The 12,204-nt window shown below is 36.2% G+C and overlaps 2 protein-coding genes across 2 annotated transcripts in view; both read right to left on the bottom strand.

Annotated features, from left to right (window-relative positions):
- LRRC39 (leucine rich repeat containing 39) overlaps window positions 1–1,386 on the bottom strand; it is a 10,162-nt gene extending 8,776 nt beyond the window's left edge. The window contains exon 1 of the mRNA XM_009333744.1: window positions 1,224–1,386. The gene's annotated coding sequence lies outside the window, so the exon portion shown is untranslated. The remainder of the gene's footprint in view (window positions 1–1,223) is intronic.
- Window positions 1,387–3,865: 2,479 nt separating this feature from the next.
- DBT (dihydrolipoamide branched chain transacylase E2) overlaps window positions 3,866–12,204 on the bottom strand; it is a 17,646-nt gene continuing 9,307 nt past the window's right edge. The window contains exons 5-12 of the mRNA XM_009333858.1: window positions 10,787–10,968; window positions 10,291–10,418; window positions 9,267–9,510; window positions 8,307–8,473; window positions 7,254–7,331; window positions 6,155–6,346; window positions 5,422–5,493; window positions 3,866–4,512 (exon numbers count right to left, since the gene is read on the bottom strand). Of these exons, the coding sequence (XP_009332133.1) occupies window positions 4,345–4,512; window positions 5,422–5,493; window positions 6,155–6,346; window positions 7,254–7,331; window positions 8,307–8,473; window positions 9,267–9,510; window positions 10,291–10,418; window positions 10,787–10,968 (1,231 nt within the window). The 3' untranslated portion in view covers window positions 3,866–4,344. The remainder of the gene's footprint in view (window positions 4,513–5,421; window positions 5,494–6,154; window positions 6,347–7,253; window positions 7,332–8,306; window positions 8,474–9,266; window positions 9,511–10,290; window positions 10,419–10,786; window positions 10,969–12,204) is intronic.

Here is a 12,204-nt window from a genome sequence, read left to right as displayed (position 1 = left end):
GCTGCAGGTCTGTCTTTTACAGCAATCTTTTCTATCATATTTATTCCACTATAATTTTGTGTGCCATGGATACGCCACAATTGCTTAGTGAACGTTTTTGTGTTCAAACTGTCAATCATTGTATTTTATGTTTACCATGTCTTTTGCTAACATAGTAATTTGTGAAGTCTGATTATACTGAAATCACTTAATTAAAAATGCATAGGCAAGCAAATAATAAGAAATGTAAATTGTCAGGATTGCTTCCTGTTGTAAAGACAGCATAAAAACAAATTGTAATGCTTGACTAAAGAAGAATCTGGTCCAATACTTTAATATTAAGGATTCTTAACTGTTCTCTGTTTGTTAAGGAAAAATGGCAGGATTTCACAGGTGATGCAAATGGCAACTACAGTGTGGCACAATGCAGTCTGGCGTTTGGGTTCCTAAAAAGCAATCGACTTTTTTCCTGTAAAGATAGGATTGTATCTTCTTTCCCTCCCCCACATAAATGTCATCACATTTCTAGTTTGAAGGATTAACTTCTCTTTCAGTGGTCCTCATAGTAACTACCTTTCCCATTCCTCATCCCAATATGCAACAGTAATGACTAAGACATTGTACTAGGTTTTTTGCTCTGATTAGCGGTTACAATTTAAATTGCCTTATTTTTCAGGATTAAACTTCTACTGAGATTAAGTGATTTACCTGATCTATCATTTCTTGTTGTTTAGAGACATTTTTTTGAACTATAAGCTTTTTTAGGTAGAAAACTAGAAATCTTTTTATATGAATTGTGCAGAAAAGAGACATTGCGGTGCAGATCTCTGAAGAGGTATTTGTTAATCCTTTTACTACTAAAACCAGTATGGGACTATACAGTCAAAACAATACTTATTTTTAGTAAAGCTTACACTGGGCAACTCTGTTTTGCTGTGGAAAGCATATTATTCAATAAACATTGCTTTAGAACCATGAAATATGAAAGAGGGCCTAAGTATATGACTTTGTTTTCAAGGAGATTTAATTACATAATAACAGGACTACCATCAAAAGCTTCTTGTTCTTAGATCTTCTTATTTGTCAGGAAAATAAAAACCATAATAATCATGCCATCATGGCCAACAATTCAGAAGTGAACTCCCAAGTATGGGCTGTAAAACAACGGCAAATTTACTCCCAAGTAATCAGATCTCCCAACAACTTCACCTCCAAGCATCTGAAAGAGTTTAACAACTACTTACCTCAATTATTTGGTGTTTCCAAGGATTTTCTGTGGCTCATTGCTTTCTGGGCAAGAGCAGAGATAAATTAAGAATCTTGTCTGTACTACCAAAACCATTTAGAACTCTCACTCAGACTCCAACGCAGTGTCAGTCTAGTTCTAATTTTAACCTATGCTGAGAATAGAAGGTATCACATGAGGCACTTCTGCAAAACCCCCAAGCATTTACTTAATGTCTTCCCAGTTTGCTGAACGTGACTGGACTCGCATAAACTCCTGGACTCCCATTAACAAAAGTTACAAATTGTGAACAAAGAGAACAAAGGAGTACTTGTTATGCTCCACAAAGAAGAATAAGCTAGTTTTGAATTCAAAATGACAATTACTTGCTTTACTCTAGTAATGTTTCTCTGCAAGACAACTGAGCTTCAAAGTGCTATTAAACAGCAACATTGACTAATTAGACTAGAAAAAGTATTACATCACTACGTATTTTACTCATTACTTTTGCCCATGCTGAAGAATTCTCTTGCTGAAGAATTTTAGTGCAAATTATCCAAGTCCAGCCAGAAAAGTAATCTTTATCAGGATGTGCAGAGGGGTTATTACTCACCCCTTCTCATGCTTCCAATCATGAAATATTTTTTAACATTCTATTTCTTCAAAGAGCCCTTGGAGAAGATAAAGGGAGAACAACTCTGTCAGAAGCTTTTTCTTCAACCAAATGGAAAGAGAGAGACAGCAATAATCACGGGTCACTATTTGAGGCAGAAGCCATAAAACTGGAAAATTCTAACCAGTTCTTGCACTGGAGTATAAAACATGAAGATGAAATTTTAAAAATATCATTCATTTGGTTATAACCCTCTCTCAGTAGAAATAATTTTTCCTCATTATTAATTAGCCTTAAATTCTAGCATTACCACATAGAACTTTATAACCAAAAAAACCCTCTCCAGTCCGTGACCAGCTAGCTACCTAAACACCAATACCTATTTAAAAAGACACTAACTGCTTTAGCTTTCCATCTTCTAAGCTTTTTTTTTTTTTTGAAGTTATGCAAAAGCAAAAAATGATCCAACACGTTCTTTGGTATAGGTATTTCTTCTTTCAGTTTTGGTGTAGATTCAATCCCCACAGTGTTTTTTAATCAATGTTTTTTCTTGATCTAAAAAAGTCATTAACTAAAAACCTAACTACTCAATTTCCTCCTCCTTAAAAAAGACAGATAACTAGAGCTAGGAAAAAAAAAATACTCCCTTTCATTGGAGTTTTGAGAGACAAAGAAATTTCAGGCTCCTTATGTGATCAAAATTATTCTGTCTCATATATTTCAAAATCACTTTAGTGCTTTCTATCATACACTTATATTTTCTCAATTTATTTTCTCCATGGTCATCAGATTAAAAAATGTACTATTTAGACTAAGCCCTTACCACAACAATATACTCGTAGGAAAGTAACCATTAGGCTGTGGTCTTTTGGTAGACTTGAGTGCAGTAGGTTCTTAAAGATAAAAAGAAATAGAAGTTCGAGTCACCTGTACAGGATTGCCTGCATGAAATTCACAGATAGAAACAATATTACTACAATTCTTTGTGGCTTTAATTTTTTTTTTATTAGGAATAAATAAATCTGATAAAAATGAAATAGGTGATAAGCATGATATATTAGTCAAACTTTGCAAGAAATGACCTATATATAAAAGACCCTTATACCACAATAGTAACATAAATAGCACCTTACATGTATGCTCCCATGTTCCCTCCCCTACATTACCAGCTTTCCTCTTGCTCAGTCTCAGCATCAAGGATAGCAGAGATTCTGCCTCTGGTAGCTTACGTCTTGTATCTTCACAGCTAAATGCAATAGACAACTTTGGTCTACAATTTTGGGGAATACTCCTGTAGAGGCAGTTTTTGATCTATCTAAAGAAAGGAGAAAATGGCCATTTTGTGCCTCACAAATTAATCTTTAAGGCCATGTAACTGTCTTTTCTTGTGTCTGTTTGCAACTTATGTTTCTAGAAGGTATTTATATCCAACAGTTTTCTTCATATCTCCTGTTAAATAACCAGTGCAATCCTCATCATCTGTTTAGTTTACCTTAAAGCCACGTAACTGTTGTCTGTTCTGAAGGCATTAACTTGAACCCATTCATTATGTGCCTCGTATATGAGTTTAAAAAGTCCTTATCTCACATAGTATCTTTTTAATGTTAATTCTTTGTTCCATCTGATTAATCTGTCAAATTCTAGTACCTGAACATCAATAATGCAAGGTGATGCAAGCTTTTAGAACACGTTCTGCTTACCATCAGGCTTACCTAATGACAGAATAACAAATGAGATCTTCCTTTTTTCTTTTTTCTTTTTTTTAACAGACAGATGCTTTCTATAAGAAACAAAAATAACTGGAAAGTATTTAAGGACTGCAACTACTTCTAGCCTATAAAAATACAGGATATTCTAGAAAGTATTAAGGCCCTGATAGTGATCAATAAATGTTATCAATAAGCATTTGAATAAATATGGCCTCTCATTTATAACTTGATTAAGAGTAATTTGATTACCTGTGCAAGTAATTGCCAGGAAAAAGTGGACTAGCAAAAGACTTGAGAGGTTTACTCAGTTAAAAAACAAAAAGCTCTCTGGACATCTTACAGCACAAGCATAAAAGGCATTTTATTTGTATATGATTTTTGCATAACTTCTTTTGGGAATTTGGATATGATTTGTTAAAATAAATTTGTGTCCCCAACAAGGAAGAACTATGAGTATTTCCCTTCAAAGCAGGTTAATCAGATTATAAATACTGCAGATGTAGATCAGTGTCATTCGGTCACGCCAGCCTCACAACCGTATGTGTTATAAAGGGCAAAAGAAAGACATTCCATCACCATATTCAGAAGTTGCGCCATGACCCATTAATTTGACAGTCTGCTGTAGAAGAAATTACAGCACTATTAATTAAAAGAAGTAACAACTAATTGATAGATTGATATCAGCTGTTGAGAACTTTTAACCGCATAAAATTATTATATAATGTGAGTAGCAAAGGGCACGTGCTAGCAGAGCCAGCTTTGGTAATTATTCAGTCTAATCCACAAAGTTTAAAGGCATATTCTAGCCATGGTTTCCTTTATTTAAGGTCTAGCAGCATTGAAGCAGGGTTCTCCAAGTAAGATTTCCACAAGTTGGAAAACCGGGCCATTGTAGCTCCATCAATGATGCGGTGATCAGCTGACCAACTCACATTCATTATCTGTGCTTTAAATACTTCACCTTTTCCATTAAACCGAGGAAGAACCTAAAAATCAGTGGAAGGAAAAAATAGAAATATTAAATACTTTCATTAACAAATCTGTATTTTTTGGTTGTTAATTTGTTAATCTAAATTTAAACATTTTGCTAAATTAGCCAGACAGCAGTAGTACCATTCAAAAAAAAAGACCTTGCCATTATTGTTCGTGCTGCAGATTAGAATATATTGCAAACCTACGTAATAAACAGTCATATCCTGTTTCCAGCATCATGGAAATACTGAAGCAGTAAAAACTTTTCTTGACTCAAAAGTTTCTTCCTGAATAGTTTATTGCATTGTTAGTGCTCAAAGTGACAGTTTCCTTAAAGCATTCCCTAAACAAAAGGCTCATAGGAAGAACATAGGAAGAGTGTTTTAAATTAATACTAATCTCATTTCCAGCATTGATCTCAAATGTCTATATTAAAGAATTAAAGCCTGAAATTCAGAAAATATGAAAGTGCCTTCACCATACAAAGTTCTGTATGGATTCAGTTATCTGGCTTGTGAAATTAAGCTTCATTATCAGAATACTTTGTTAGTCTCAAGTTTTCTCCTTGATGACAGCAGAATGGCTATCGCCATGTTGCAAAACTTGTAAAAAATTAATTTACCTTGTTTCTTAATAACAAGAAGGCTAAACATAGATGTGAGTGAAATATAACCAGATTCTAGAAAGCAAATCTGAACCTTTGGCATAAGGGACTTCTATTTAAACCTTTGATGTCTCTGCACAGTCATCTAAAAACATCACAAAACTTTTCAATCGCAAGCTATGCAGTTTCTGTAACATAAAGAGGAAATGTTTATATAAGAAAAACAAAACAAAGGGACACTCCACATTTCATTTTCATTGCAGGTGACCTCGGTTAGCTAGAGCTAAACACTCACATCACTGAGATAAAGTTAATATACCTGTATCTTTCCAAGTGCTCCAATAGCTACTTCAGGAGGTAGTATCACTGGTTTGGCATAAGTGCCACCAATCTAGAAAAGAAAAAGCTGGGGATATTAGCTAACAATTTTTTTTTTTTTAAAGCAGATTGCCTCTTGCATTAATTGCTACAGGTTTTGTTCACTGCATATTAAACTTCACTAAGGTATTCATTTCAGAAGCAGTTTTCAGATATAAGTTCTCATTTCTGTATCAGAAATAGTGTGGCCAGCAGGAGCAGGGAAGTGATCGTGCCCCTGTACTCGGCACTGGTGAGGCTGCACCTCGAATACTGTGTTCAGTTTTGGGCCCCTCACTACAAGAAGGACATTGAGGTGCTGGAGCGTGTCCAGAGAAGGGCAACGAAGCTGGTGAAGGGTCTGGAGAACAAGTCTGATGAGGAGCGGCTGAGGGAACTGGGGTTGTTTAGCCTGGAGAAAAGGAGGCTGAGGGGAGACCTCATCGCTCTCCACAACTACCTGCAAGGAGGTTGTAGCAAGGTGGGGGTCGGTCTCTTCTCCCAAGTTAAACATTGGAACAGGCTGGCCCGGGAAGTGGTTGACTCCCCATCCCTGGAGATATTCAAAAGACATGTAGATGCGGCGCTTAGGGACATGGTTTAGTGGGCATGGTGGTGTTGGGTTGACGGTTGGACTTCATGATCTTAGAGGTCTTTTCCAACCTTAATGATTCTATGATTTTTCCTGTACTTACTGTGCCAATATTTGAAAGGGTGAACGTTCCCCCAGTGAGGTCATTTGTTCCCAGTTGGCCTGCAGAGCCCAAGGACTGTAGGCGATTTAATTCAGAAGCAATTTCAAACACACTACAGACTTGAACATTTTTTACATTTGGGACAATTAAACCTTGCTCTGTGTCCATAGCAACTCCAATGTTGTGCGAAGCCTGCAACAAGTTTCATTAACCGGACATTAACGTAAGCAGTCAACATACAATTGTATTTTACATAAAAAACCACTTGACTAATGTCTTCTTTATATATCGTTTTAACCTAGAAAGCACTGTCTGTGCTCCTCTATACAATTTTGAGGGGAGAAGGGGATGTAAATTTTTAAATATTAGCTTTCCACATCTGCGAAGTGCAAATTGATTTTGACAATTTCACATCCAAGAAATACAAAATCCTGGAATCATTTCTGCACTGAAAATATTTCACTTTAGGATGATTATATGGGTAACAAAACATGACTAGCAGATTTTAAAGAGAGCACTAAAAAAAAGGAAACTGAGTTGCCTTTTGTTTACTAGAAGGAATATATAAGGATTCATCTGAGAGAGACTGATAAAACAGCACAAAAGGAGTTTGTACTGCAGGGAGTATGTGCACATCACTTAAGAAAATAGACGCTCACTGCCCAGAAGTATCAATCCAGCTCCTTGTATGAAAATTAAATAATTTTTATCAAAACTGAGCTTAAAATATGACTTTAATACATAAGGGTTGAGCGTTGGAACAGTGGAACCACTGTGCCATTACTAAAAAATTACAGTATTAGATTTTAAATGTTTTCATTTAAAATGCTTGGCCCATCTTCAGGTGAAAAATAGGAAATCACTATATTAATATGCATTTTTGAGGCAAGCCTGAATAACAAAGTGACTCGCATTAAACAAACTACTGAAATAAGATAAATAATAAATCAAATCCAATCTTAGAATCTGGACACACAAATTATTTTCCAGCACAACATCATAATTTTGGTCGTTACAATTAGCTCAGACATTCTGAAAAGCCCTTGTTAGCTGTTAGTTTAGGTTTTCTACTCACAACTTTTATCAGTAGTTTACAAACCTTATATGTGACATTTTGACAGCTTTCATCCAAAGAAGCATTAAGAATGGGATACTGCAATAATCCCAGAGAGGCTGCCTGTTAAATATAAAAGAAAAAAAAAAGATAGATTTTTATGGTTTATAACTGGAGAGCTGCATGGAAAGGAAGGAACGGTGGGAGACAATTTAGATTAATAACAATATGGATTTCCTCAATGCAATCAAATTTGGCTTAAACTCTCCTAAACTTGTCTGTCGATATTCTGTCATTATTAGGATAGCAGAAGAAAAAGACAACTTACAAAACCCAAATATACATCAGACAGACATATAAAAAGTGATAATCCCTTTCCCAAGTATAACTGAAGTTGAATCTGCATTTGTTATTTCTGTTCTACAATTCAAATGAAATATCCCAAGACAAAAGTTAGGAGATTCAGCAGAAATGTCATTCTCAGCTCTCCACTTAGATGACAATTATTTCAAGGAAGTAATATTAATTCCCCCTAAAGAGAGTGAGCAGAATGAGGGCTTACTTAGCACTCTAGTTGAAATAGCATTACCAGAAGTTTCAGCCTAAGCTATGCATTCAATGCGTAGCTTAGGCAGTGCATCAGCCTTCATTGATGCCAACAGTTGGAAATGGAACCACAGAAGAGACACACTCATTCACCTGAGGGATTCATTACCAACAAAAATATAATAACAATAATAATGATGCATTTCACGAGGTTCATTTTAATAAAGCTTATAAAAAATACTGACAGTTTCCAAAATTTGTTTTCTGTAATTCAAACACCCAGTGATGCCTACCCCCATAATGAATAATGCTTTATCTGCTCTATCCTTCCCCATTAATATTTCAAAAATTTTCCATGATATTATATAACCCTAACTACAATTCCAACAGTAAATTCATAAGTGGTTCAATAAACAAGAAAAGTTGAGACTTTTCTTGTGACCTGGAATTATTCAGATGATAGAGAGGTGCTCCAAACTTACAACAATCACTGATCAGATTTTGGCAAAATCTGCCTAAGTGCTCCATACAGTGCTCTGCTGCACGTCTCACCTTTATGAAGAAAGGCATAAAGGAAAGCTTAATTCCACGAATTTGTGCTAGAGGTTTCAGCTCTTCTCGCAGCTGAACAAGCTGAGTCAAATCAATCTCATCACAATAACCGAAGTGAGGTATCTTCAGGGCTGCACTCATAGTTTTTACCATTGCCTTGTGAAAACCTGGAAAATATTCACTGACTTCTTAAACCAACAAAATGAGCTTCTGGGAAGTTATGGTGAAATTTCAATTATTTGTTTCCATTAAACAAATTACATAACTTAAAAAAACCAAACCAAAACAAAACCCAACCACAACAAAAAAAGGACAGGGTAAAGCTCACTTTAGGATCAACAGTTATTCAGCACATGCAACTCAATTTTTACAATTGTAATAGTTCAGATTATATCACTGCATATCTCTCCTCAGTATGCATGTACTTGAAATCATTATACATTAATTGACACTACTCTTTCCAGCCTCTCCAAATAAACACTGCCTGAAAGGCAAGCAAAAACCTTTTATCTTCCTCTTTTAATGTGATTTTTCTTATCTTAGTGTCTTTTGTTGCACTCTTCTCCAGAATAAGTGTGAATGCTTAAGAATGCTATTATTAAGCACTGATAAACCCTTAAATTCACTGCACTTTGCCACTAATTGCATAATGATTCATACTGTGACAAATTCACGTGTTTCAGAATTCCTACCTGTTTCAGCATCCATTTGAAGAAACGCGGATTAAAAATGAGAAGTGCAATTTGCAGCCCAACTCCATCCAACCAAAACGTTAACAATTATTTCATAAAATAATAATTTCATGCAACACCTTCTTACAGAGCATGTTTTTCTATTGCTCACTTGCATGACAATAACATGAAGCACACTCCCATCAAAAGGAATCAACTGTTCACTGAGTAACATTTACTGGTAGTCTACCGTGAACAAGGTCTCAAGATTTTATATTTTATGATTTACCTGTTATAGGTTCAGTTTTATCTTTTCCTGAAAACACAATGGGTCTGGAAACAGGTACAGGAATTTTGCGTGCTTTGTCCTTTGGAGCAGCTGGCACAGTATCTGATTTTGGCAAAGGTGGGATAATTTCAGCCTTCGGTGATGGAGGTAAAATAGCTCCTGTTTGTTTGGCCAAGTAATTGAGAATGTCTTCTTTAAGGATTCTGTTATCTTTCCCTGTTCCCACAACTTCACTCAATTTAATCTGAAAAGAACATAACAAGCTATGACACTTCTGTTTTACAGCAATATAAAAATATCCTATATTGTGAGCTACGGTTAAAAATTATTCCAGTTACTGACCTAACATACCTACAGTTGTCTTTCCCTTTCTATGATCTATTAGGTACTCAACATTGTTCAAATCATCCAGAAGGCCCACTAGGTGTCTAATTGCACACTTTAAGGAGGAACTATGAATACTACTTACCTCTTAATTACCTCACGGGATCAACAGTGAAATATTAATTTGAGGAAAGCTATTTGTCACTTAATTTTCTCTACTTATTGTTTTATTTTTCTCCTAAAAATGCACCACAAGCTTTCAAAACCAATGGAATATTCATAGATTCACAGGAAAAAAGAATTAGAAAAGCGCTTAAAAGATCACCTAATACATCCTCTGCTCTAACACAAACCTGAAAAACAGAACAAGGTAGCTAAAGCTGAGATTCCATTTTTCCCTCTTCCTTCCTCTGTCCCAGGAATCTGATACTTTATTATTTTTATTCTAAAAAGGTTTTCTTAATCTCCAGCCTAAAGTATCCTAGCTGCATTTTAAGCCCAGTAATTCTTTTCCTATCCACCACAATCATCAGAAAGCACAATCCTCTTCATCTTTACAACGGTTTTTACACATTTGAAATGTATTTGAAAACAAGTCATTTCTCACTGCACTTTCCTCTAGATCAGTGTTCTCCTAGTCAGTCAAGCTGCTATATAAAAGATGAATAAAATGCAGCAGGACCTGATTCAGCAAACTTACATTGTTCTCCATGGCCAGACGACGAACTGCAGGGGTTGCTAATGTTTTGTGACCTTTTATCTCTTGGTGAGTGTGCTCTTCATGAGACATAGGAGGTGTTTCAACAACATCTTCTTCTGGGGCAACGCCTGCAAACAAAAAGAAAAATTTAAACTTTACTACATTATAAGCATTTGTTAAATTCCAACCCCAACCATTCTGTGATTCTGTGACAGCTGAAGTTTTCAACATTTACTTTGAGCTACTGTGGGTGGGAATATAGCATGCTAAAGGCTGCTGCTTAAGCTAAATCGTCAATAGGAAACATCTGGCTTTTGAGATTTTAAATCCTAATAAAATATCATAGCTTTTTCTACTTAATTCTCTTGACTTTATAAAGGGAAAAAAAATATTTCAGTTTTCAGATTTTCAGGAGGAAGAAGTAAACTCCTCTGTCACTGATGGTTTTATGACAACAAACATAAAATATGCAAGAGAAAAAAATGGCTTATAATACCTTTTGAAGCATCGATTTCAATGTCCACTAGTGGTTTTCCAACATAAGCAATTTCATCTAAATTGTAATGGAGTTTTCTAATGATGCCATCATAACGACTAGTAATAGTGACGGAAGCTTTATCGCTTTGTACTTCACAGATGCTATCAAACTGAGACACGCTATCACCTTCTTTTATATACCTAAGAGAAAAGACACAGGCTAGTATAAAACATATTGTGTAAAAATCTATGCTGTGTACTCTTTTGATAAGTTCAGTTATGTACATCCCCACAACATGAAAATGCATTCCAGATAAGATGATAAATTCTACATAATGGATACATTTGCTATATACCTGTTGCCTGACTGCTCCAGACCCCTCGTTATGTGAAATGACACAATGATTTAGAACATCATCGCACATATGTTTTTACTATTACTTTAGTAAAGCAGAGTTTCCTTGATAGATTATAAGCCACCTAAAAATAAGAATAAGCTCAGCTTAGTCTGAACCTAAGGAAGTTCTTAGTTTCAAATTGCCAGGAACAGTATACGATGAGTTTCAGAAAAGAAACTGAAAGTGGGAAACACTGTCTTCTGTGCAGAGAGAGGTATTTTCACCTATCTGTACAAAGAACAAGGCATTTCAACACTGCCTTCCTTCACTGTACACTTTGATTTTGCTTAATCCATTCATCATTGGCTTTTTACAAACAATTTAAGTGTTCAAATCTTTTACTAAAGTCAACAGAGAAGTATAGGATAATGTTATGTGGATTTTCCAGACTAGTCATTTGTTTCGAAGGTTCAGCCTAAGTGTAATATAAGACAGACCTCCTGCACTCTAAAAACATTAATCACTGAAGGAAAGCCTATATACAGATGCATTCATAGAATCATAGAATAGTTTGGGTTGGAAGGGACCGCTAGAGGTCATCTAGTTCAACCCCCCTGCCGCGGGCAGGGACATCTTCAACTAGAGCAGGTTGCTCAGAGCCCCGTCCAGCCTGACCTGGAATGTTCCCAGGGATGGGGCATCCACCACCTCTCTGGGCAACCTGGGCCAGTGCTTCACCACCCTCAGCGTGAAAAATTCCTTCCTTAGATCTAGGCTAGATCTACCCCCCTTTAGTTTAAAGCCATTCCCCCTTGTCCTGTCGCAACAGGACCTGCTAAAAAGTTTGCCCTCATCTTTTTTATAAGCCCCCTTTAAGTATTGAAAGGCTGCAATAAGGTCTCCCCAGAGCCTTCTTCTCTCCAGGCTGAACAACCCCAACTCTCTCAGCCTTTCTTCATAGGAGAGGTGTTCCATCCCCCTGATCATTTTCGTGGCCCTCTTCTGGACCCGCTCCAACAGGTCCGTGTCTTTCCCATGCTGAGGGCTCCAGAGCTGGACGCAGTGCTCCAGGTGGGGTCTCACCAGAGCAGAGTAGAGG

The sequence above is a fragment of the Pygoscelis adeliae genome, unplaced genomic scaffold (genome assembly GCF_000699105.1).
Source record: "Pygoscelis adeliae isolate BGI_AS28 unplaced genomic scaffold, ASM69910v1 Scaffold10, whole genome shotgun sequence".
Taxonomy (NCBI): Eukaryota; Metazoa; Chordata; class Aves; order Sphenisciformes; family Spheniscidae; genus Pygoscelis; species Pygoscelis adeliae.
This window is presented reverse-complemented; position numbering and strand designations above follow the sequence as displayed.